Source organism: Camarhynchus parvulus, chromosome 2 (assembly GCF_901933205.1).
Source record: "Camarhynchus parvulus chromosome 2, STF_HiC, whole genome shotgun sequence".
NCBI lineage: Eukaryota > Metazoa > Chordata > Aves > Passeriformes > Thraupidae > Camarhynchus > Camarhynchus parvulus.
Window position 1 is genome coordinate 52,005,156 of NC_044572.1, and position 24,828 is coordinate 52,029,983.

General features: G+C 36.5%; 1 protein-coding gene across 1 annotated transcript in view; it reads right to left on the reverse strand.

The window, feature by feature from the left end:
* VPS41 (VPS41 subunit of HOPS complex) overlaps positions 1–24,828 on the reverse strand; it is a 110,951-nt gene that overhangs the window by 37,812 nt on the left and 48,311 nt on the right. The window contains exons 6-10 of the mRNA XM_030968445.1: positions 20,361–20,423; positions 19,170–19,235; positions 9,940–10,059; positions 6,280–6,426; positions 5,007–5,073 (exon numbers count right to left, since the gene is read on the reverse strand). Coding sequence (XP_030824305.1) covers positions 5,007–5,073; positions 6,280–6,426; positions 9,940–10,059; positions 19,170–19,235; positions 20,361–20,423 — 463 coding nt within the window. The remainder of the gene's footprint in view (positions 1–5,006; positions 5,074–6,279; positions 6,427–9,939; positions 10,060–19,169; positions 19,236–20,360; positions 20,424–24,828) is intronic.

Consider the following 24,828-nt stretch of genomic DNA (forward strand, 5'->3'; position numbering starts at 1 on the left):
GCAAGGTGAATTATAATTTATAATTATTATAGAAACAGCTTTAAAATCCATGTGTATTTCTTTGTTTTATACTAGAACTTAAGTCCCTTTTGCCAGTGAAAATGCTTGTAATGCTCAATGTAATGGTGTATTTAAGATCAGCAGAAGTACTGATATGTGAAACATAAATAAACAAACAAGTAAAAATCACCACTTCAAGTTTTGTTTTTGAACAGAATATAGTTTCCTTGGTTTCACTATCAGCTTTTTCTTAGCTCATCTTTCTCAAGAGGCGTTGTTGAAACACAATGCTCTAGCTCTGCAGCTACAGCCTTGAACAAAGAATAACTGGCATAGACAGTGCTTCTTGACCTGACAAAAATCCTTGATGCTGCTAATCAAAAAAGTCTTACTGAAAAAAGAAGATGGAAGCAACAGCTGCACAGAACAATAATAGGTTAAATTGACTTACTCTCTGGACACTGTGTTGTGATCAAGGAGGAAAAGAAATCCAAAATAAAGGCAATGCAGAAATGCTGTTAATTTGAAAAGGATCCAAAATAATTAAAACAAATGTAGTATTGAAGTAAATGGAAATGACTGAGGTATGGCCATGTGTCATACATGTTTATGCCTGTCATAAGAGAAGATAGAAGACAGGCTGACAGTGGATCTACTCCATGTTCAGCATCTATGTACAGATGTCAAATAAATTACCTGGAAGCAAAATGAAGAAACCTGTAAATCTTTTTTGCTGCTCATTAAATGAAATGTATGAAATACACTAAAATACAGAAATGAAACTATATATGCTACAATATTTACCTAAACTGCATAGCCACTTTCTCTGGGATTTAAAGATCCACGCGTATGCGACACTGAAACTAAAAGGAGTCAATATTGTTTAGTCAAACCTCTAAAGGCAGCCCCTGCTTTACCACAGCAGATTTTGAAGAGTAAAACTTTGGTTACAGTCAGAGTGTTTTACCTCTGATTCCACCTAAAAGCATTGGTGGTGGAGATACTATCTTGAGAACTCTTAAGGGTATGGTGCATTGCGACCTATAACAATGAATACAAATTTTGCAGAAGTTTTTAGTGAGCTAGGTAATTTATGCAAACCAAAACAGAATACAAAATGGCATGATTTGATTAGCTATTATCTTGTGCATGGAGTTCACTTGACATAAAATATAACTTTTTTTTTCCCCAACAGTATGCGAGTTCAGTTCCAACTAGAGCACAAGAAAAGGCCCCACATAAATATCACTTAAGATACAAAGCCAATTTTCTGAAAAACTCTTTTTTTCCATTGAACCAAGAACACTTTGTTGACCAACAGGAAAAATATTCAGTCTTGAAGAATTTTGGGGCTTAGAAATTCTGAGGTTTGATGACAAAAAAGACAAAATCTTGAAGAATTTTGACTCATTTTATGAAGCAATTTATAAATTATAAGTTTGGCTTGTGGCAAAACAGATGAACAAAAGTCTAGGTAGAATCAACTATATATCTAGGTTTGGGTTTTTCCTTCTTTTTTTTGGCTTCTCAGAGTATAGCAGACTTGCTTCAATGAAACGCTTGCATAAATCACCTTATGAAGTAAATTTCCTGATCATCACATTCATCAATTAAGCCTTACATTCCATCTACGTAAAGAGAAATTATGTCAGCACATTAGATCCCATTAATCTCACTTTACAAACAAGAAAATAAATATCCCATGTATTCAGATTGAAATGTGCAATCTCAATGCATGACACTAACTTGCCATGCAGGTGTGAAGTTACTCCCTTATAAAACATACAGATGTGTTGTTACAAGCATAGCCTTGAAACGTGTAATTTTTAAACCAGAAAACTGCTTTGTGGGAAATTTGGTAGAATGCAAAGGGAGACAAGTATTCAAGAGACATTGCTGCCTGGCTTGTACCTGTAATTAAGCTGAGATTCCTCAGATAAAATCTGGACAAAAGTAAAGTGAATAGAAATTCTCTAATCAACTTGAAGTCTTTTACATACTTCTGGCGTTAATCTCTATTTTCTGCTATCATTAACAACCTGAGTAACTGAGGCAGAGATAAAGTACTTCTCCATAAAAGTATATAAAATCCTGCCAAGGCCAAGGAAGACTAGATTTCCTATTTTCCTTTGAGAAGGTATTATATTAACTGGAAAGTCTAATTAGTTATTTAGCAACAAGCCTTCTCTGGGGTTCCAGTTGAGGAAGGGTTCCCTATTCAGAGCAGAAGCTGTGCAGCATTACAGCTTTTGTACACGCTTCAGGAGTGAGCACAGAGGTCAAGCACTCTTTAAGAAGGATCACAATGGCATTTAGTCTACATTAAGCCTGTAATTCAATACCAATACCTTCTAATCAATACACTACTTCACAGCAGTTGCTGACAGAGCTAAACTGATAGGATCTGCTCAGCTAACATATGTTTAAACCTAAACAGAAACACTCACTTGGAGTTTATCTTTGACACTGAATGAAGACTCTCAGAGGTAATGAACTGTAGCAAAAACAATAGCAAGATTACTGAAGAAAAGCACCACCACTGAAAGATGTAAATTGAATTAGCAATGCCACACGAATCTCAGTGCATGAGACCTGTATAATTCATCTATTTTCTCTTACAGATAATCACAGCATTATCTTCTTTAAGATAAAACATGTAGAACAGTTCAGTGGTGTAACTTTCACACATTGTGGGGTTTAGCATCACAGCAGATAGTGAAATTATTTCCCACCTTAGAGTAAGTATAGCTAATTCTTGAGACAGAAACAGAAGATGAGGAGGTACATTGTTAAACAGGATCCTATGCACCTAAATTGCAATGCAGGAAATACTGTTTCCTTTTTCACTGGCCTGCAAAGTACTGAAGGAATATTTATTATCTACTAATGCCATCACAGTTTTCTATGATACTACTATGGAACTCAGGGGCCCTCAGAATGGCTTTAAAACAGCATAAAACTGAAACTGTTGACACGTGACAGGACACTGTTTTATCATAGACTCCATATGTATTACCCTGATGACCAAAGAAGCAACTATGAAGTTTCCTGTTCCACTTCTGGTTTTCTTTCCAGGTGAAAAATTGTAAAAGCAGGGAGAAAAAAAATTAAAAAACACCACACCACTAAACTATGACAAAAGTAATACTGTGTTAAGGGTTTCGCTTTTTGTAAGTCTGTTGACAAGATCTTATGAGTCAAAATATTTGAAGGATACTCAATTGTCCTTGCATTGAAGGATTATATTCTTGTCTTGTATAAATTCTTTACTTTATGCAAGCATATAAATTCATACATTCACTTTGGATATTAGTGGTCTTGCAAAAAAAACTATACTGTTTGCAGGTCTGATATAAGATCAGATTTTCTGGCTATACCTTTGAAAAGTAATGATGAAGTAAAATCGAAATAGATGTTATGGCATGACATACTGCAGTCAAGAAGACTTTCAATGTGACTCTATGAAAGACTATTAATTTATACTGAGACTTGAACAAACAATGCCTCTCTCTTTTCCACCCCAATCCTCCCAGGTTCTAGAGTCCCGTGGACAGCATTTAGCAAAGCAATTTCAGTGCTTTGACTTGAAACCAGAAAATAAAATCTCAAGCACATCATTAACAGGTTAAGTGAGATAAAATACCAGTCCTCTAGACTACAGAGAAAACCACAGGCCAGAAATTTTAAGCTGAAAAAGTTACTTCCACATAAATCTTTATCCTTCATGTCTGCACCTAAATAGCCCAATGACAACTTTTTATGCTTTTTAATCAAGTTCCAATAGACAGTCACCTAAAACTAGCACCATCCATATAAGCACATTACAGATGAAATAGAAGTTACCTCTGTTCACTTGTCAGTATGTGACTAAACTCATTTAGTTATTTTCTAAAAGCTACTTACAGATACAGAAAATATTATATACAAGATCTGAGGCTAAAACTCATGACCAAACTTTTCCTTGATAAAATTATTGTGAATATCCTAGAATTCTGCAGTTAAATAGTCTGTTTGCACTATGTAATCCTAAACATCAAATAGCTTTCAGGTCTCAGTTAATTCTCAGGCACACCAATCTCTCAGTATTCAGACTCCCTGCAGAGCTTAACAAGTCTCCTAGATGATTTTCAGAAGCTATTTTTGAACAGTCCTTTCCTGAAATCAGAAAATACAGCATATGCACACATATGCCATACACTATTCCAAACTGACATGATTCAGGATCTTGCTTGAACACCCTTTTTACAATGCCATGTTTCTACAGTCAAGGGAGCATCAAAGCCTACAAACTGTTGCCCACTCTGGTCTGCAGAGTCAGAGGGCCTGCTTATCTTCAGAGGGCCAGCACTATCTGTTCCTAGATATATCTTTTCCCCATCAGACACTTCTGGGGACAGTTGTGTCTTTTTGTTTACATCCCCACTTCCCTCCAAATTTTCTTTGAATTCCACTTTGTCACGAACTTTACCAATAATCAGTAATAATAAAAATTTACTCACGTCAGATTAGCTAGAAAAATAAGAAAGCAAATGAAAATATGAAATTCAGAATCCAAGAAAGGAAACAAAAATAAATTAAAATCAATTTCCTAGCGCTACACCAGAGATTTTTATGGGGAAAAAAAAAGAGAAAAATGTTATGAATAGTGTAGTCAAACAACATATAATCAAATAAAGTAGTATCTATTTTCTCTTTACTGCTACACTGACCATCAATCATTTAGCCAAGACGAAAACTCAAGTTCTCTAAAGGAATCTGTATGAAGGGAAAGCTAAGGTATCCACTATTCATACAAGTATCTTTGATATTACATGGTCACAGAACTTAAGGTTCTCTAGAAAAAAACCCTCACACCTAGGCAAGAGGGCATTATGACAACCTCAGCAACTAAAAATGCGGAGACATTTACGTTACAACTACATGTTGCCTCCAAAGCATAACAGTTTTGTTCTGGCTAGCATGTAGAAGACTTTTAAAGCTTTTTGAAAAGCAGTGAACAACCATACCTATTTCCACGTAGCGGTTTGGTAGGTCACGCATTTCACTGGCATGCCGTTCTTTTACTGAGCAAATCTAGGAAACAAGAGATTTGAATTGTTACAATAAGGAAGATGTAATTCCTAAAATGACACTAACTTTGCCTCAATAATAAAAGCAATTTCTGTGAATTCTCCAACATGGACTTCTTTATTTTGAAAAACACATGTTGTGAAACAGTAATGATGCATCACTAAAGAAAACCACACAGAAAAGTAGTGGCTGTAGTTCACAGCCTTATAAATATGCTGGGAGAGAAGAGGACAACATAGGAGTGCATAAAAGAAATGTGAAAATACATGCCCACTGTGGTTTCTTCACAGAGGCATTTATTTATGAGTTTGGTTTTGGTGTCTTCTCACACTTTGCGTCTCATTACCTTTCAAGGTACCTGATTCCTATTCAGTAAGCTTGCTATTGCTCCTCCCAGTTACAAGAGGGGAGTATGTATATACAAAGAAATGCAAATAACCAAATGTTGTGAAGCACAGGCAAATAGAAGGGGGAAGACAGATGCCAAACCTAGGACAAACCTCCTCATTTATAAAACTCTAAGCTTAACACTCCAAAAGCTTTTTACATGTCACCTACCTCACTCCACCCTCCCTTTCCATCTATTCCTATCAGGCACTTTTAATTTCCACTGTGCAGTGATGCAGCAGTCTGTTATTAGAAAACAGCTAACAGGCTTGTAACAAACTCATGTCATATGCTGGTCTGAGCAAATGATAATCAGTCTGCACCACACAAGTTTGAAATGCCAGTTTCCTGTTGAAAGGTAACAAAACCCTAAGCAGCCTGTCCTTCCACCCACCCTTTTTTTTCCCCCCATGGTTGACCAAAATCAGGTGGCTGTTTTAGCAGCTGCAACCTCCTCAGCCCCCAAACCAATCCCCTCACAAAAATACCTCATGGTAAGTTGCTCTTCCTTAATGCTAGTCCCAAGAAATGAATTCAACAGCACACTAAAAGCTTTCCAAAGATGAAATCTCTCCAAGGAGTGAAATGTCCCTGAGGATTACATTCACTGCATGCTCTCACACTGAGATCTGTCTGACCGCTGGGCGCCTATCAGTCCTCCTCCTCGTGAGGGTCAGTCCAATGACATTTCTAAGGCAGCAAGAGTTCTGAACACTGGTCAAACCAAATTCTATTTTTTTTTATTGTCTTTACTTTTCAGAAACAATCCTCTGTTTGTCTGTTATAACAGCAAGCATTTATTACAAAGACAGGTAATTGCACCTTTACTGAATTTCCCCAGCCAATAATCAGCGTTAAATTATCCTTCCAGCAAAGGCTGCAGGGATACATATCTGGGCGAAGGCTTATGTCATCTCGAGGCACATTGGTAATTCTTTGCTTGGAGATCATGTCAAGTATCTTCACGCCCTGAAAGTTTAAAACCAAGAGAACTTTATTCAGTATGACAAACTCCTACTCACCATTTTGTACACTAAGGCAGTCAGAACAGTTTACAGTTTACAGCATAAATTTCAGAGCAGGGCTGAGTGTGCCAGCAGAAAAAACTGTTGATACAAAACCCCATCTAACCCAGGAAGTGACAAAAGGAGTAAAGGGATCAGAGTAATTTAGATGTTTTAAATTCACATGTCAAATAAAAAGACATAATAAGTGAATGAGTGACTGAGTGACAGCCTAGCAATTCCAGTCATGAACCAGTTTGGTTTATTAGGCTGGTGCTACTCCTGCAGAAATAAAAAGAATCCCCGCTTTTTCACAACAGTCCCTGCAGAGACACAGAAATTTCCACTTGGAAAAAGAAAAGCAACAGCTCATTAAGATAAACTAATTCAGTCTCAAGATACGCATTTCAACTCTTATTAAAACAGGAAAGCGAGCATATTTGTATGCTCACTTGGTTTTGGTTTTTGTATTTTTTTTACTTTTGTGATTTTTTTACTCCCTCCTCAGGAAATCTCTTATACTAATAGAACAAGAAGTTAAAACCCAGGAAGATTAAAGTCATTCAAGAGACAGAGGAAAAAAAGAACCAATAATTAGATTTCTCTGTATCATTTAGACAAGGTAAGCTATAACCTTTCCAATAGCAAAATGGAGGTTAATTTCATATTAAGTAATGACTTGTTCTTGATAATTTAAAATATAAGCCTCTAAAATAAAATATTTTAGTAGATGTTAGAGAGTGAGTCTTCAAATCACAGAAAAGGGGTATGGAAAAGACTTTGAAAGGTCAGCAACCATGATGCCATGCCATGTGAGGATTTTCCTAGTGGCAAAACTGCTTTAAAAGATTCCTCTGCCTATTTCTGTCCCCCCCATTGTGAGTTTCTATGTCCTCAGCTGTATAAATACACAGATACAACTGTTTTAAAGTCATGGGGGGTCATGGTCTAAGCCAGGTTTTGCCTCTTTTTTTAACCACAAGGTAAGTGGTATGAGGGTGGGTGTAGGGATTTTTTTAATGATCTTTGTCGCTGAATAACTGTGAGCATGGAACACACTTCCACTAGCATCTCATCAGCTAGCAGACACCAAGGTTTCAAAAACAAACAAACAAACAAACAAACACAAACAAACAATTTACCAAAACATCTGCAACGTACAGAACGCAGATCTCTAAGTAACAAAAACAATCTTATCCTTTGTTTCCTGAGCTCATCTGATAAAATTTTTAATCTTGCTTGAATTGCATTTTAATAAAGTTGCTTTTTATAAATCTTACTACTTTGTCTCCAAGGATGATTTTCAGCGACCCATACCACACCTTCTGTTTTTCTACATGGCAGCAAATCTTATATGGGATAGACCAGCTCCTGTTTGAAGTAGCTTTCAAACTAACAGTGTAGGATCTTTTATCTGCTTTGGTTGTAAGTGTTGAGAGACAGTTGTTTAATAGAATAAGTTTTACATAAGAGTAAGCTATTTAGAGTTATATCGTGTGATATAGTATGTTGCTTGCTTAGGTTTACTTGCTCAGCATAAATAGCTAGATTTTTTTTAAGTCTTGGGTGGTAAGCTCTGAACTTACATCTAGATATGCTTTTGGCTGCTAATTAATTATTAATTAATTTTCTTTTTAGTAGCTGGTACAGTGCTGAGTTATGGATTTACTGTAAGAATAATGTTGATGACTCACTGATATTTTAGTTGTTGCTATGTAATTTCCCATGCTCTGCCTGTGAGCATGGGAATCAAAATCACAAGAAGTGAGCAAGGAATCAAAAGGGCCCCTGTTGGCTCTTTGGAGCTGCCCACTGACAAAGGACTCCAGTCTTTGAAGTTAAAGTGTGGGATAGTGTGGGATAGTGTGTATGTGACTCCTTGAATGGCGTGAGAATACTTGAGCAGTGGCTTCTCCTCTAACAGGTATGCCATTTGCATCATGAATTGAAAGGCCTTCCACAGTCAGCTACCCATCATGAATGAGCTAAAACCTGTCCAAATGGGAGTCCAGCAGCCAAATGCCTCTAAGGATTTATCCCTTAGATGTCTCAGTTTGTAAAACTTGCACTATTAGCCATGGAGGAAGGAGAAGAGGGAAGGAAAAGCAGAAAACATGGGTTACCTATGTATCAGAAAAGCAGAATTAGACCTTACCTAAATATGAAAACTAGGTAGCCATGCACACACAGTAAGAAGCAAGGCTATAAACATTTTCTCTAATTCGGGAAAAAGGAAGTGTAACACAAAACCTTGCTAGAGAATGGAGTTTAAAAACTTAAAGGGGAACAGAAAGGGCAATAACCAAATATATTAATCTTTTAGAGGGCAAATGTAATTTCATTTTTCTTTGAAATATAGGCCCTGATCATGGCTTTTTGTCTCTGACAGATAGCTCTCAATGTTTTATTAGTACTCGGTGTTCTGTTGTGGCACATCATCTCTAGGGATAGCTCTTGTCCTATCCATTCCAGCAGATACCTCGAATATGTATTTTAATTATATGGATCTGAAAAGAACAAAACCTTCAAATAACCTAATGTTATGTCAGTCAGGTGCCCAGTGAAGCTTCCATTCTAACAGAGTTATTCAAGGGAAGTAAATAAACAAAGGTCCACCTTTAACAATTTCATATCAAACTGGTTTTGAAACATAAAAAAGAACAATGCTTTACAATATTTTAATAAATGCCTCTGTTTAGGATGGAAAAACAATAGAAAAAAAAAAGCTAGTGCGTCAGAAGTACTTTCAACACATTTTAAAAAATACTTTGGAATTTAGACATGATACACATTAAAAACATATCCCTCACTGCTGAGCTGCAAAACATAGAGCTTGACCCATCAATTAAATATTATACAGTGATAAGTGAAATGTAACACTCAGAATGAATGCAATGATTTCCTTTAAAATTACACTTAGAACAAAAGGGGCCTATTTTTTCTAAGTCTAACTTTCTTCTAGTGGCCTAACAAATTGAGAAATTATTACTGTATTTTTTTTATAATCTACAATATTGAAAGTGCACATGACAATGTCATTTCAGTACAAATTACAAAATCCAGACAGTTTATTTTTTTTCGGTGGGTGGAAGAGAGTGGAGATGTTCTATTATTTATATAGAGAAGAATTACATAGGCATTCCTTCCTCAGTTTGCTTCAATAAATTGCACTAATCAAAATTCTAATTAATAACAGTGTACATCAGCGACCATCACAGTGGTATGTAGAGGTACTTTCCTAATTTCTTCAGAAGTGGCAATCATATTGGAGAACCCTGACTAATGAGCAGAAAACAACAGATGAAATTTCCAGAAAGAAATGACATATAAACCACTATCCTTCAATGCCTTTTATACACAATTCTACAAATTCACAGTTTTTTACCTGAATATTCTGCCAATTAGCATTGAAAAATGTCAATAATCAGTGCAACACAGAGATATTTTTGTACATGTAATGGAGGTGAAAAATACTTACCATATTATTAGCCCAAGCAATTAAGTGCCCTCTCCATTTTATATTTCTTATATTTCCTTCCCCTTCATGTAAAACTGAAGGCTTCCATCTATTCATCCAACCTCTTTCATATAACAGCAACTATGAAGAAGTGCAACAATAAATATTTGACACAGTACTGTATGCAGACATTGAAGTTATTTTTTCTTCATGATCCCTTATTCTGTTTGGATTTAAGAGCAATGAAAAATACACACCTATCACAAAACAAAAGCAAAAAACATCAAACATTTTGCTATACTATATTTACATCAAACATCTTGTATATTACAGAATTCCTGCTAAATTTTAAAAATATTAATAACGCCTTTCATCAAGTTTCTCCAAAGAACAGTAAGTATAATTATTTACCTTTTAAAGATAAAGAAATTAGGGTATTTCCAAACCTAAGTCTACAGCACTAGTGACAACAGTTCAGAAAATTGTTAAAGAAACCAGGTCACCTCACTGATCTCGACATTCATCAATCTCGTTATAGGCTCCTTCACTCCAAAAAAACCAAGCAGTCAAAGAAAATTAAAAGATCCCCAAGCCTGTGACCTTTTGCTTGCCTCCATGTGGAACTACACAGCGTTCCACAGGGGTCTAGAGATACTGTGGTTTAGTCCCACATGTGCAAACTGCACTATACCACAAGTGCTGCTGATTGTAAAACTTGTGTGACTAGTAATCTCAGGTTCTGCAATTAAGGAAGGTATTTTAGAATATCTAAAAGCATAAGAGATGTTATGGGATGCTTTTCAGCAGCAAAGAAAAACCAACTACATGCAGAAAGTCTGCACAGAAAGACAGCCCATATTGGTTAGTTGAAGCACGGTGCTAATAATGCGAAGGTTGCAGGTTCGATCCAGTTATGGAGCATTCACTTAAGAGTTTAACTTGATGATCCTTGTGGGTCCCTTACAAGTCAGAACATTCTGATTTTGTATGTCTCATTAAGTTATTTAATAGGATTACAAGGAATCACTCTGAGAGAAGCAAAGTGCAGAACTTGGAGGGATACCTAAGTATGAAGCTGAAGCATCTACTAACATCATAGTCCTGCTAACTTTTCCATGAGTACACCCACATACAAATGTATGCACAACCTGAACCCAAGGTCCCGAGCTCACATCTCACACTGGAAGGTGTGAAATAGCTGTCTGCAAGGATTTCTACCATGCTAAAACCCAAATGGAGTACTCTTCTTGCTAATATTTCCTATCTAAGATCCAGCTGTATGCACTTTTTTATATATGGTTTCCCACCACTTATATTTGGATAAATACATAAGTGTTAAGACATTAGTTGTTTAAAATAAGATCTTTAAACAAAATACAAGATTTTAACAGCAATTATCAGACTGCCTGTCTCCTAAAGCCACCAGATGGCACCAGAAGGCAAGTATTTTCTCCAAGAGTTTAAAGCAGAGCAATTTTTGTGTGAATTGCACTGCAGACATTAAACTTTTAATTCAAGCAAAGTGATTTTGCATCCTTCACATAAGTCACATGAAGGCCCAACTTTTAGACAGTATAGTTTTTTTTCCCACATATGAAAAGGTTACTGAGTAACTCTCACAGAATATGTTATTTTGCAGCTACCAGGGCAAGCCACTGAAAGTAGCGCAACGTCTACAGCCATAATTCAGCACTATATGGAGGGATTTTCATTAGAAGACTGGTAGGTAGATGTTAAGCACAGGAGCAGCCCTCAGCCCACATGAATGATCTCCACTGAGATGCTAAAGATGCCATAAGAAAAAAAAAAGTGCTGTGCTGATCCAGACTTGAAAATTACTTTTTTCCTAAGGAGAAGTTGGACAGAAGAAGAACTGCTGCTTGGATGCCTTTATCATCCAATAAAGACAGCAGCAAGATATGTGGTATTTGCATTGAGACTTACTGGACAAAGATCCAAAAACTTATGTGGATGATGTGAAAGGTTAAACATAGCTGATGTCAATTATATTAATTGTACTTGGATTTTTTCTGCTTGTGACTGAATTGTGATTTAAATTAATTCATTATACTCAAAATCCAGAGCAAACTTGGTATGACTCTTTGCATCTTTTTTGTTATTCGTGGTTTGTGAATATCATGCTTTTTTGTGACTCTGAGTAACAAACTGCAAGGAAAAGTAAGTGATCTGAGAAAGATTTTCTGAAGAGAGAAGATAATTTGAAAAATCCTGCTTCCATCTATGCTCAACCCTAAGAACACAAGCTTTTAGATCAAGGCAGTATAAGACAACAGGCTGGTATCAGCTATAATAAGGATGGAAATTGAATCACTGAAACACCCTATCATTCCCATCTTCAGATCAGCAACTGAAATAGGTCAAACACTGAGGCCAAAGGGCACTTCACACTGTGGCTTAAAAAAAAAATGCAATCTCAAAACATGCTTAACTAAATTATCTTCAGTGCAATTATCTGTGTGCTGTTGATATACATACTGTGATTTATTTATTATTTCTTAGAGCAATGGCACTTGGAAATTGAATTTGTGAACCCAGAACTTTCCTATGTATTTTGGAACTGCTGTCTACTGAAAGCATCTCTCTCAAAATGAACAGACTAATTTCTTTCTTAGTCTTCCTTTCTGTCTCCACATTGAAATGTTGATCATACCAGAAGGTAATTTAAAACTTCAAAAGACTTGTCAGAAGAAATCCATGGTTTCTAGAGGGGCTTTTCCTACCACCTCCCTCTCTTTTTGGTATGATAAAAATATTTTAAGACTTTATTTGCCATAAATCCTAAATTATGGTAGTCAGCATTCACAGTACTTCTATTTCAACAGCAGCCAAAATCCCACTTTCTTGGCTTCTCTGCAATAGTTTGTTTTCCCTGTTTTTCATTTGCTCTCATAAAACTTTCTAGTCTTTTGTTACATACAATACAGTTGTGCTTAGAACACTCTTCCAGTGTTTCTTGCATGCACCACAATTTGATAACACAGCTAAAATAAAATAACCTTTGGCATCAAGGTCCCCACCCACACTGTTTCACAGCGCATTGCAATCTTCTGTTAGCTCACTAATTATTTCGTGAGTCTTAACTGCTTATGATTGTCCACCAGATCATTAAGAAAAATGAGACACTGATATGTATGAGACAAGAGGATGGAGCAGGACACTTTTTGGTTTTAAAAAAAAGTTGGATTAGTGAATACATGAATACACATTTTGGATTAGTGAATACATCTCTCCATATCTTTTATTAACAGGAGATTAATCTACACCAAAAAGAGCTCAACACTCTATTTTAGAGTGCATTCAGGAAAGAGAATAGATGAGTGCTTGGACTTAATGGAGCCTGTCATGCAATTAGCATTAACACTAACTACATGTAATCCTGGTCTTAAGCTATGTACAGGAATTCCCAATCCTCTAAACAGAGGTGAATGATTGCAACTTTGGAAGTATCAACATGGTGAAGTAATTAATTTATTCTCACTACCAGTTACTAGCTTCAATATACTGAAATAAAATATGTCTGTTCTCACAGAAATTTCAAAGGAAACACACTTTTAATGATGCCTAGCATCACTACTTTGTTTCAACACAGTGACTTCTGTAAAGAGTTGAAGAAGTTTTAGTGAAGAAAAAGTGAAGTGAAGAAAAAAAGGCTTAAGTCTTCAATTTGTAACTGAAGAGCCACTTTTCCATTCCCTATTGCAGAACTGTTGGATCAGTTCTCCAACATTTGATTTTATCTCCCAAAATCAAAATTAGGAAACCTGTAATTTCCTTGTCCTGTTCTTTGTCGGAGGATAAGCCTACCTTTGGCATTTGTCCTGTGTTTTGGTGCCTCCGTCACCACTTTCGCCTCAGCCAGGCAAGACCACAAAAATCTAAAATGCTATTTCCATGGTTACAAGTGATTGCTACAGCTATTTATTGTTTTCAGCATAAAACAAATATTTACAGGCACAGTCAAGATTAACAGACACCAGAGAGTAACACAGAACAGCATGCCTCATGAAGACTTACTGTTTAACAGTTCATCCCTAGGAAAACATACAGCAACAATAAAAAATTATACTTTGTATTTGAAACAGACGATGGGACTGGAACGAGCCCAAACAGACAGAGAATAATGTAAGCCTCAAGCTTGTGGCTGAAGATGAGCTTTCAAGATTTCATCACAAAATGTTGTGTAGGGAGCTGGGGTGTGAACAGAGAGGAGGGTAGCAAGTGCAGTCAAGGGAAATCAAGAAGGAGGCAGAGGCACACAGCAGTATCAGGAGGCATGTGATGGCAATAGTGAGAGATGAAACAGGAGCTACTGTGTACTTCATGGGCAGAGGAACTAGAAATTTTGAGATGTTTAATACAAACAAATGCCACAGGACTTTTATTAGGCTTCATTTTTAATAACTCAACTGCCACATTCCAGCTTTGCTTATTCAAAAAAAGCTACAGAACTAACACCTTGAAAAGCAAATCCCGCCGTCTTGCAGGCAGAGAGATACATTTCATACACTTAGATCCTCTTCAGTTGCCACCTCAGGCAGTGAAAAAAAGGGTTCTACACAGACATTTGTAAAACACAAAACTATAGACTGCATGCACAATAGGACTACGATCCATTTCCTTTACACAAACCAAATTTATTGCTGCACAAGGAGAATTTTTGTTTTAGTGATAAAGAAGAAACACTTATCCAAATACCCATAAAGAAGAAACGTAAGCAAAAAGATCCCAAACCTTATTAAGCAAACAGGACACACTACATATCCAAGTCTCATCTGTTTAATAATATGGGATACATCTGGGCATTATGCATTGAAGCAGGGAAATAAGAGACCAGTAGTATTGTGGTTTACTTGCTGCTACAGTTTGTTTCCTACTTATGATAAATTATCCAATGCATGGACAGAAATTGCCACAGTATTTACTCCTTCTTCACTTAAATCAGACCTTTGAGTATTTACTGAGTGACATTTTATAGCTTACAAAGCAATCTGCCTTTCTTGTCTGGTATTCTTCTACCCAACATAATGCCAAACAGCTGACTATCTGCTTTCTAAAAACGGACTGTGCTGCAAACAGCATCATGACAATTTAATAATTTGTCAAAGTACTTCAGTTATTATGAAGTACATATCATAGGGTTCAGAGGTAAGGTCATCTACTTACTCACCACACAAAGTGCATCTGCTGACACTAAAAAGCAACAATTAAAAAAAATATCTGAGACATTCCTTGGCAGACTTGACTTTAACACAGAAATTCCACTACCCCTAACAGCAGTCACAGATCCTCAACAACGCTTTTCTCTTTCCACTTGTGCACTGCTGGCAATCTCCATGCTTTCTCTGTATATGTTGTTGCTCCACCTGGAGTGGAAAGGAATTTAGATTGTCTTGTTTTGCATTTCAGGCAAGAGTTACCATGGGTCCAAAATTCTGACATTGAAATAGGTTTTTCTTTGTTTGGTTGTTTTTTTGTTTGTTTTTTCTTTAATAAGAAATTTCCCCCAGGTAACAATAAGTTCTCTCTGTTTTTATAAAAGAAAAAAGAGTCTAATATTTAAACACAAGCACTGATATGTTTAAGTGTTAATTCTAGAAGGATAAATGGGACAAACATGATCAGACACATCTGTATTTGAAGACCAGTTCTTATAGTGTATCTTCTGCACCAAAACAAACACAGACATTATTAAAAAGGTTTTTATATATATTTACAACAAATATATATATAAAACCCATTAATATATTGTGTAGCAATAGACACAGATAGATATAGAGAGATGATACTGTTGACAGTCACAGGGTAAATCAGTTTTATTTTGGTTCTCTAGCCCTTAAAATGTTTCAGACTGGATATGCCAATCAATATTTATTATACAAAATATATGTCCCAGGAAAATGAGGAGACCCAGTCCTTTATGATACAGAATATTCTACTCCTATACTTCAGAATACATTTGCTTAATTTGTGCTGGGTCCCCACTACCACGCTAGGTTGAGAAGACTCAAAAAAACCCCTTCATTAGTACACATTCAGCAGAGTGACTCAATCACTCCAGAGGACTCACTCTCCTAAGTGTTTCACTACAAAAACCTTTGTATGTAGTTATTGATGTTAATAGAGATGATGTCTCTTCCAAGAGAGGAATCTCAACTTGTCCTGCTCTCCCTTAAGTTATCTTTACATAAGTCACAGTAGCTGATATCTTGACTTTGCATCTGAAATAATCTTCAGTCTTTCTTTATTAGTTCTGTCTGTTTAACCCCCATGACATAACGGATACTTGGACTTCACAAAAACATTTATTTAGTTGACGTATTGGGAAAGACCAGAACTCTAAGAGTTAAATCATGAAAACCTTGTTTTCAGCTTTACCATACTCATTTAGTTGTCTTTTACCCTGTTATTTTTTGAGATTAGAGCATTTTTTTAAAAGGTAGAAGGTTATGGCCTGCAATAGCACAGTATTTGTCTTTTCCCTTGCTTTGAAGCTCTATTGTCTGCTCTGGACAGAAATGCCCTATTATTTACAATATATAGTATTATTATTTCAGGGTTACCATCATCTGCCAAATAAGCACAATGGTGCCGCGGTTAATTGCAGAGATGAGGAGGGGAACAGGGAACCATCTTCTTTTAGTACGGCACCTATTGTTTCTCACTGCAATCGTGTCAATTTCCACAGTACCTGCCTTATTTCTAGGCACAGATAATATAAATTCACTTAGGAAAATGGGTGAGATAAGCTTTACCAACCCAAAATATTATCTCAAGTTTAACAGAAGTTCTTTTTTTTAAAAAACTAATGTTTTAATATGCAAACAATTTAATTAGTTCATAATACATTTTAGAGAAAAGCTTCTCTATATGCCTACTTAAGCAAAGTTAAGCAACCATATAAACAAACGCACAGTAGAGTTAAGCTTACAATTCACAATGATTACCCCAGTTACCCCAGGGAGCGCTGCTCTTAAGTCAGCTTTAGGTCAGGCTGAGCTTCAAAGACATAGCAAATCCCAGCATTACACAAGAATTCACCCAAGTTCCAGACATCCACCTGTGTAGGGAACTGAGGACCTGCACTGTGCATCCCTGAAGCATGTTGCTAGGATCTTTTTCCCACTTCCATCTCTTGAATATTTCCAGGATGCCCTGAGTGGATATTTGAACTGGAAAAGGTATTTTTACACATTTTATATTGTTATGAAGAATATTTTTCTAAAAAAATGAAGGCAAAGCAAACAAAAAAACCCACTCCACTTTAAAAATGGTTACATACATTATGTCACCATTCCCAGAAAGTAAAAACAAAAATGGATCCAGCAAGCCTTTGGATTAAGTGTTCACATGATATATACCACGTTTTTTAATGCAGCTCAGGCAAGGAGCATACCATTAGAGCTTTAAGCAAAGCTTTTCTTTTACATTTGCTCCAAAATTAAGATACTCTTACTGTTACTCTTACCTTGGTGTGCATGAGGACAACAGGCAACATGCTTCCCACCACTGCCAGGTATCAGGGATGAAGTTAGCGTATACATGCGAAGGCTAAAAGTGCACAGACCTCAGGAGCCACAGGAGGACTGTCCCACTCCCTGAAGGAGCTCACCTTGGTTGCTTAACATTGCTTAAGTAGGCACAATCCCCTGGACACAGGGAGAAAGTGGTGAGGTCCACAGCCTGAGGCTGTATCCTTCAGCCTGCTTCTCCCTCACTCTTGTTGCCTGCTGCCTTCATACTACACTTCGACTCTATAGTTAAGGAGAGGTGCAAATGTTCAGAAAAAGCAAGAAAGTAGCTCTCTTAGTAGGTGGAATTTAGCTTTCTGAATTTTCAAAAAGCATTTTGTGGTTGCTTATACAGAAGTATGTATGCTCCTTTTGGAGGAAAGAAGGGGAAAGGCTTCTACTGCAAGGCAAAAAGCTTTATTTGTTGGTTTTCTGTACCAATAAAATCAAATTTCAGGTGTCAAGTGACATTTGCTTCAATGCTAAATACCTTATGTTAAGATGTCAATTAAAGTTTTTCTGAGGAGGAAAGTTCCTCAGCAAAGCATGAATGTATTAAGAATGAGTATACCATTCCCCAGAGGACAGAATATAAAACAACCTGTCAAGTAATCAAAGATAACCAAAGAGAATGTGTTAACTCCCTGATGTTTTTTTCTGTTCGGCATCAGGTTAATGCAAGATCTTTTACCACCTGACAGAGCCTGTTCTATTAATTCCTTGCTCCTCTCCTTCCATGCCCCTTTTATCAGCACTAAAAAGCTTCACAAACTGGTGGCTGACAAAGACACACACTGACTGTGCATTATTTTAAGGACAACACCAACTTCTACCAGCCAGAAAAAATCTGTCTAGCACACACACCACTTAAATAGCTAAAGCACAGCTACGCTTTGAAACATATTACTGAACTGTTAATGAAATTTAAGATGCATTCAGCACTAGAAGCCTGTAGTTTTTACATGCTGGTAAGAGCAATGCAATGGCATATGGTTTGACGCATCTGTGAGAATTGTTCATCCTTAATTCCTAACAGAAGGCAAATAAAATTCCATGGAATCAAGAATTGAAAATATGCAATGTGATACAAGATACCTGTAGGACATGGAAACACCTCCAATCTGGAAGTCAGAGTTGTATACTACACTAATAAGACACTTAATGTACATTTAAAACACTGACTGAATCCAAATAGAAGACTACCTAGAGATATAAATGCTTGGAATGGGGTGAGCTCTACTATACCAAGAACTCTCCTTAGTTAATTTTAAAAAAACCAACAAAACCCCTCACAACAGCTGATGAAGATACTTGGGTTTATTTCCTTAAAATAAAGCCCCAAACAATGAAACAAAACACCATCCCAAGAAATCATCCACAGGTAACCTGATCAGTTTTAAGGTCTAACTTCTGCTCCCACTTCAACAAATTAAAATGGAGAAAATCTGGCCCAGGACATATAAATTACTTTTTTTTCAGGCTATCTAGACAGAATGGTACTTCTACTCTGAATCTCAACTTGTTGCGACATGTTTTTAACATAAAAATTGCACTTTCTCTCCCCCTGAAGTCACTTTTAATTAAAAATGCTTTAGAATACAATGCATAAATAGAAGGAAAAAGCAGAAGCCTTTGTTCTAGGTGTTATAAGTCACATACATAGCCTTCTGAGCTATATCAAGGGCTATTTAAAGGTAGCCAAAGTTCATTATGAATGCTTACCTTTTTTCCTCCTGTTACAAATTGCTTGAAGTGGGATCTTACAAATTGAGGATGAACAGCAACAATCTGGGGATGGTGGGGAAAAAGGGAAAGAGAGGATTGTGGCTTAAATAAGAGTTTACATGAAGCACTACCTCACTTTTTAAACTAGATACCCTTTGTCAATTATCAAGTATTACAGCTGAGTTCTTTCTCTGAAGTAAAGTCTAGTTGCTGCAGACACTTGGTTGCTTTTCTTAGAAGATAATTCTTCATATTATATGCTGTATGACAAGGGTGACATTGAGCATCATGTTGCACTGAATAGCTACTTTTCTGTAGAGCAGGCTGCAGAATTAGGACCAATCAGAACAGGACTGCTGTGAGCAAGTTACCCCAGTTAAATCCGGTCTGGGGCTTGCCTGAAGGGCACACATACCTCAGCCCTGCCAGAGGACTACATTGTGTAGCATATTACACAGTCTCTTTGCTTTATGTGTTACAATGTCAAGTGTGGAGATCCAGCTGTATGAGCAGTAAAGGCCTAGGAGGCAAGTGAGTCACATCTGGCATGTGTGAAACTTAACAGATGTCATTCCTTTCCCCCACACCCTAAAGAGCAGCTGCAACATGGACGACCCCAAGCAGCAAAATGCAAACATTTGCCCACATCACCTTTCCTTCTGCAAGAAATATTTCTTGTTAAAAAGTACTGGATTTTCCCATATGCCTAGTAGATGTCCTTTTTTCACCAGCCAGGCAGACACACTTTTCCAAAGCAGAGTTAAACTCAAGTCTTCCCTTCAGATGGGGCACATCAGTATCACTGCCCATTGCCTTATCTTGAGGCAGGTTTAATGGATATGAACTGGTTGCAAAGTATTGACCTCACATTTAGCAGAACCCTCAGAATTTGTATCACAAATCTACAAAGAAATATGGTGAGAGGGGTATCCTGAAACAGGATAATTTCTCTTTCACTTTCCTTTTGTATTTGAAAAACTCAATAATACTTCTTACAAAACCAAGATTGGCTTTCTTCCTACCTAACCAGATCAAAAGCTTTTATATTGAGATAGAAAACTATTTCCTAGTTACTTGAATAACATTGTAAGGAAGTGATATTCCTCTCTTTCATTTATATTGCATGTGACCTTTCTGTTATTAAAGACAACACCACCACAATTACTGTAGATTAAAACAAGCACTCACTTTAATAGGACAGTCAAATGTTTCATGAAACTCTTCAGCTGAATATAATCCAAACACTTGTACCTGAAAAAGTATATTGAAAAATGAAAATTATTACCTGATTTACACTGAACAATTAACACTGAAAGTAAAAACCTAACAACTAGAAGATTAATTTGAATGCTAACATGACATCTTTTTTCTTAAAGGAAGGCACAGTTAACAATTCAGAGCTAATTGATATGGCTTGGTCTTCTATGGTGACATATCTAATATTTGCAGCAATACGGAAGTACTTTTATGAATATTTTTCCTCTTTTTTTTTATTTTGTTACAATCACAGTGAAAACAGTAAGTTCCTTTTGCTTTAGGCTGATCCAATCTGTTTAACAGATAGCAACCTAACTATGGTAAGAGCAACAGAATAACATTCAGGAGAAAATAAATTAAAAATTCTTCCTTTCTGAGAAAGAATGGTAGGATTTTTTTCCCTCCAAGCAATACAGAGTTTACATAAGAAAAGAAACTTGTGACAATAAAGCAAAACCAGCCTGAAATCCAAGTTCCATATATTTTTAGGCATCCTCCCCTCCTCCCAAGTGCATACAGTGCTATTTTGTTTTATTCCATGATCACTGGAAATTTCTTTCTCTGAAGATTCCTCCCTTCTCACTTATATTGAGGTATCAGCACATTTAAGAGTCAGCAAAGGAGTTGCAACCATAAGCAATCATATTTATCAGAATCAATCCATCTGAAGAAGCATCAACATTGAATTTTAAAAAAAGTTTCTACTGTCAAGAGAATAAACAGATTTTTAAAATGTTTCCTTACCTTTAACTCAGAACAAGTACAGAGATATCAAGTGTTAATGAAATACTATTAGATGATATGACTACAGAATAAGGTACCTCCAGATTAAGTACAGCCCTCTTTTGGATTCATGTCTCCTCATTCAATAAACAATATTCCCTTTCCTTACTCTCAGATGAGACAGTTGACCACCTAGTTCCTGCAGAATTTAGGAATAAAATGGGGTTGAAGACTTATGGCCAGAAATTAGTAACTGATTTACTAACTATGCTTTCCAGGAAGAATAATAAATGGTTTGCTTTTTCATTATGTTTTTAAGAGGTTTCCACCCACTGTCAGAAATTGTTGAAACAAACTCATCCAAGGAGGGATGAACACCACTGGAGGAAGGGAGAAAAAAGAGCATCCCATGGAGTGATCAGTGAGGAAATGTATCTGACAGCAAATCTACTTAAGAATGCTCTCAGATAGGCTCTCATTATTTTCTGGAAAATTTTCTGGAAAAGGTAATCCCTTCAGTAATTCTGCTTGGCATGTTCAGCATTGGACTCAAAAGTTCTAAAAGATCTTTTAACCTTATTTCTTTCTTCCCATCACGATTCCTTCAGGGGGAAAAATAAAAAAATAATAGTAATGAGAAAACATAAATCCCTTTAGAGAGAGACCTGAAGAATAAAGCCAGTAAATATCAGTAATGGGCCACAAAATGGGAGGCTTAATTGCTCTATAAAGATCAATTCAGAGCCCAAGAATACCCAAAATTCCTGCAGACGGTCAAGAAGACAAAGTAAATATATTAAACTTCAGGGAAACTACAAGAGGAACTAAGCCATTGGCAAGGAACTAGGACATCCTTAGAGTGGCTCAAAGTTCAGCAGTCTCGTGAAGTTAAAGACATCTCCAACCACCTCATTTTCCTTTCAAACTTGTCTCCTGGATACATCTCCTAAGCATTATCAGCTCAGTCCATTACTCATTAGTGAATCTACTGCCTCTAACAACACACTTTAAAAATACTTCTGCATGCACTGTGTAGGGCTGAGCTACTGCTCCAATGGATTAGAAAAATCAATATTTGGAGACTGTGAGATGTATCACAAAGCTGTGATCATGTAAGCCAGCCAAAGGGCTGTATTTGAATTGGACCTGGCTGTAAGCCTAGAAAACCTTTGGGCTGATGTCTAGAGGATTTTGCTTTCTGGGTTTTTGTTTTCATCAGTTGGCACATCATACTCAGTACAATAGCCTACACAAAGTAAGAAACAGAGGAAAGAGAAAATAAGACAGAAAAAAGAAAGGAGAAAAAAGAAAAGAAAATACACAGTTAAAAACATAACACTACAAATTCTGTGAAAGCAGAATCCTCAAAAATTACAAAACACCCCTCTCAAATTAAAAGTAATTAAAATTAGCAACAGTGCCTTCAACGTTTTCCTAATATATCACTGAATACGGCAATATGATATTTCTTTTGGAGTATTACAACAACATGGAGTGAGCTAAGAGGAAAAAACAATTCCACAAAAAATACATGCTATCATGTTTACTCTAGGGACATCATCTAACAGTTTATTACTTCTTAATGTCTCATATTCTTCAGAAAGAAAGTGATTCTTTTGCTATTACAAACCTATATTGGATTTATCTATTTCTACTTTCCATGCCCACTCTGTTCACAATGGTCTTAGGCAGCTGGAAAAAGGATTTTATGATTCCACTACATTTTGCTAGTCTTGTCTGATTTTAAACATCCAGAACCCACCACTCCAGTGCATCCAGACTTAGCTGCCTCTTTGCTTCCACATGTGGAATAAGTAAGCAACCTTCAGTGACCAAAAGGCAGGAAATCAAGTCACGTTTCTTGAAAAATTATCAATGTCATTCACGGATATTCTTAACATCAATGTTGTTACAGGTATTAGAGATGACACTAAAACATGTAAGCACATGAGTTTTCAATATAATTTCTATTTCTTCATATAAAAAAATTTACAAGCCAGAATAAGAGTGCTAATTACACTCTTCTTATGTAATGACATGGAAGCTTTAGCAAAATTGGGAGTCATATCCAGGTTTTTCAAGATAGTATACAATTAACTACATACAAAACTAACACCAAAAAAAAAAACAAGCTAAAAATCTCCACAATTCTGAGGATGCCAGCCTGCTTCCTGTTCTATTTATTTGAGCACCAAAATTCTCTTATACCCTAACATTTCAATACCCAGCAGCTAGACTAGAGGGCTGGTGTTGGTTATAATTTCTGCTCCTTTCCATGCCAGTGGTGATCAGCTGCAGCTGACTTCATTAGAAAGGAAGGTTTTCAAACCAAATGTGTAGTACAGAAAAGCTACAAGTGGCTCCCAAAGCATTTGTTGGACATGTATGACATACATGAGACAGGTTTTGACATTGGGTCTGGATGCTGACTGCCAAGAAGAGGGTTAGAAAATTGTACTGTTCTTTTGTGCTCTCCCCCCAGTCTATACAGCTAGATCAAATCTAGTTTGAGAGTCAGAAAAAAAAAGTAGTAAAATAAAATATATCGGCCAGCAGAACAGATATGAGGAGGAGGTTCTCATCATAAGGCCTTCCTGCAAGAAAATAAATGGCTTCCATCTCTATCATATTGGATCCACTTTGATATGTGAAAATGCACTCTGCTTATAGCAAAAGAAAACATATCTTCATTAATTGGTAGAACATACTTGCAGCTGACTCAAAATTCCCAGGACTCTTCTTTACATCTGCTTTTTTGTTTAAAACTGATTTAAGAAAATGAAACTGTTTTACTGTACTGCTTTACTGTTTTTCCCCTTGTTTTTTTTAAAGGATTTCACCACTTTTACACATTTAATCAAGTTAATAAAGACTTTGTAACTACTTGTACAAGTATTTTAACTGCTCACAATATCAACACTCCCACTGTAGTAAGGTAAGAGCTATAAGGAATGAAAGTTACACTTTTGTTATGACCAGAATCTGTAAGTGCTGGGAATTATCTGGCTGGGAATCATTATCTGGCTGGGAATCTGCCATTTTCTTATACAGTAGCACAACATAAAACTATTTATTTTAATCAGTTTTAGGGGTGGATTATTTCACAGACACGAGCCTTTCTGGATCATGTGGAAAATCTAACTTCTAAAATACCCTTCTAAAATACAGATCTTTTAAATCTCCAGATGTGCTTTTCACAAGTGTAGAACATGGTGAAGCATCAATGTTCCTGGATTCTATGAATGCAACTATGCTGAATATTGTACCTGTGATACTACATTCCTGTGGCTGTGGGACTGTATTTTAGACTGCCTTGTATAGTATGTAATGTCATACATGGGATCCACAACTGCTATTTCACTAAATGAAGACAGAGTCACCATTAAAAGTATTGAAGTCTTTTCAAATAGAACCACACCAGAGTAGTGATTATGGGTTTTTCAGTATATCTGAAATGAAATAAGTATATTTAATATTAGCTTAGTATGCAAAAAAACGTGTATGGCTTGCAGTCTCACCGCAGCATAGTGGACACTCATCCACAGTCATATCTGAGGAGCCCTTACAGTAAAAGTGCTTGCTCCCCAACACCATAGGAAAACCTAAACCAGCAATGCTAGCTCAACATTTTTATTGGCTTGCACAATACTGACCCTTGCCTTATCTTGCTGAGACA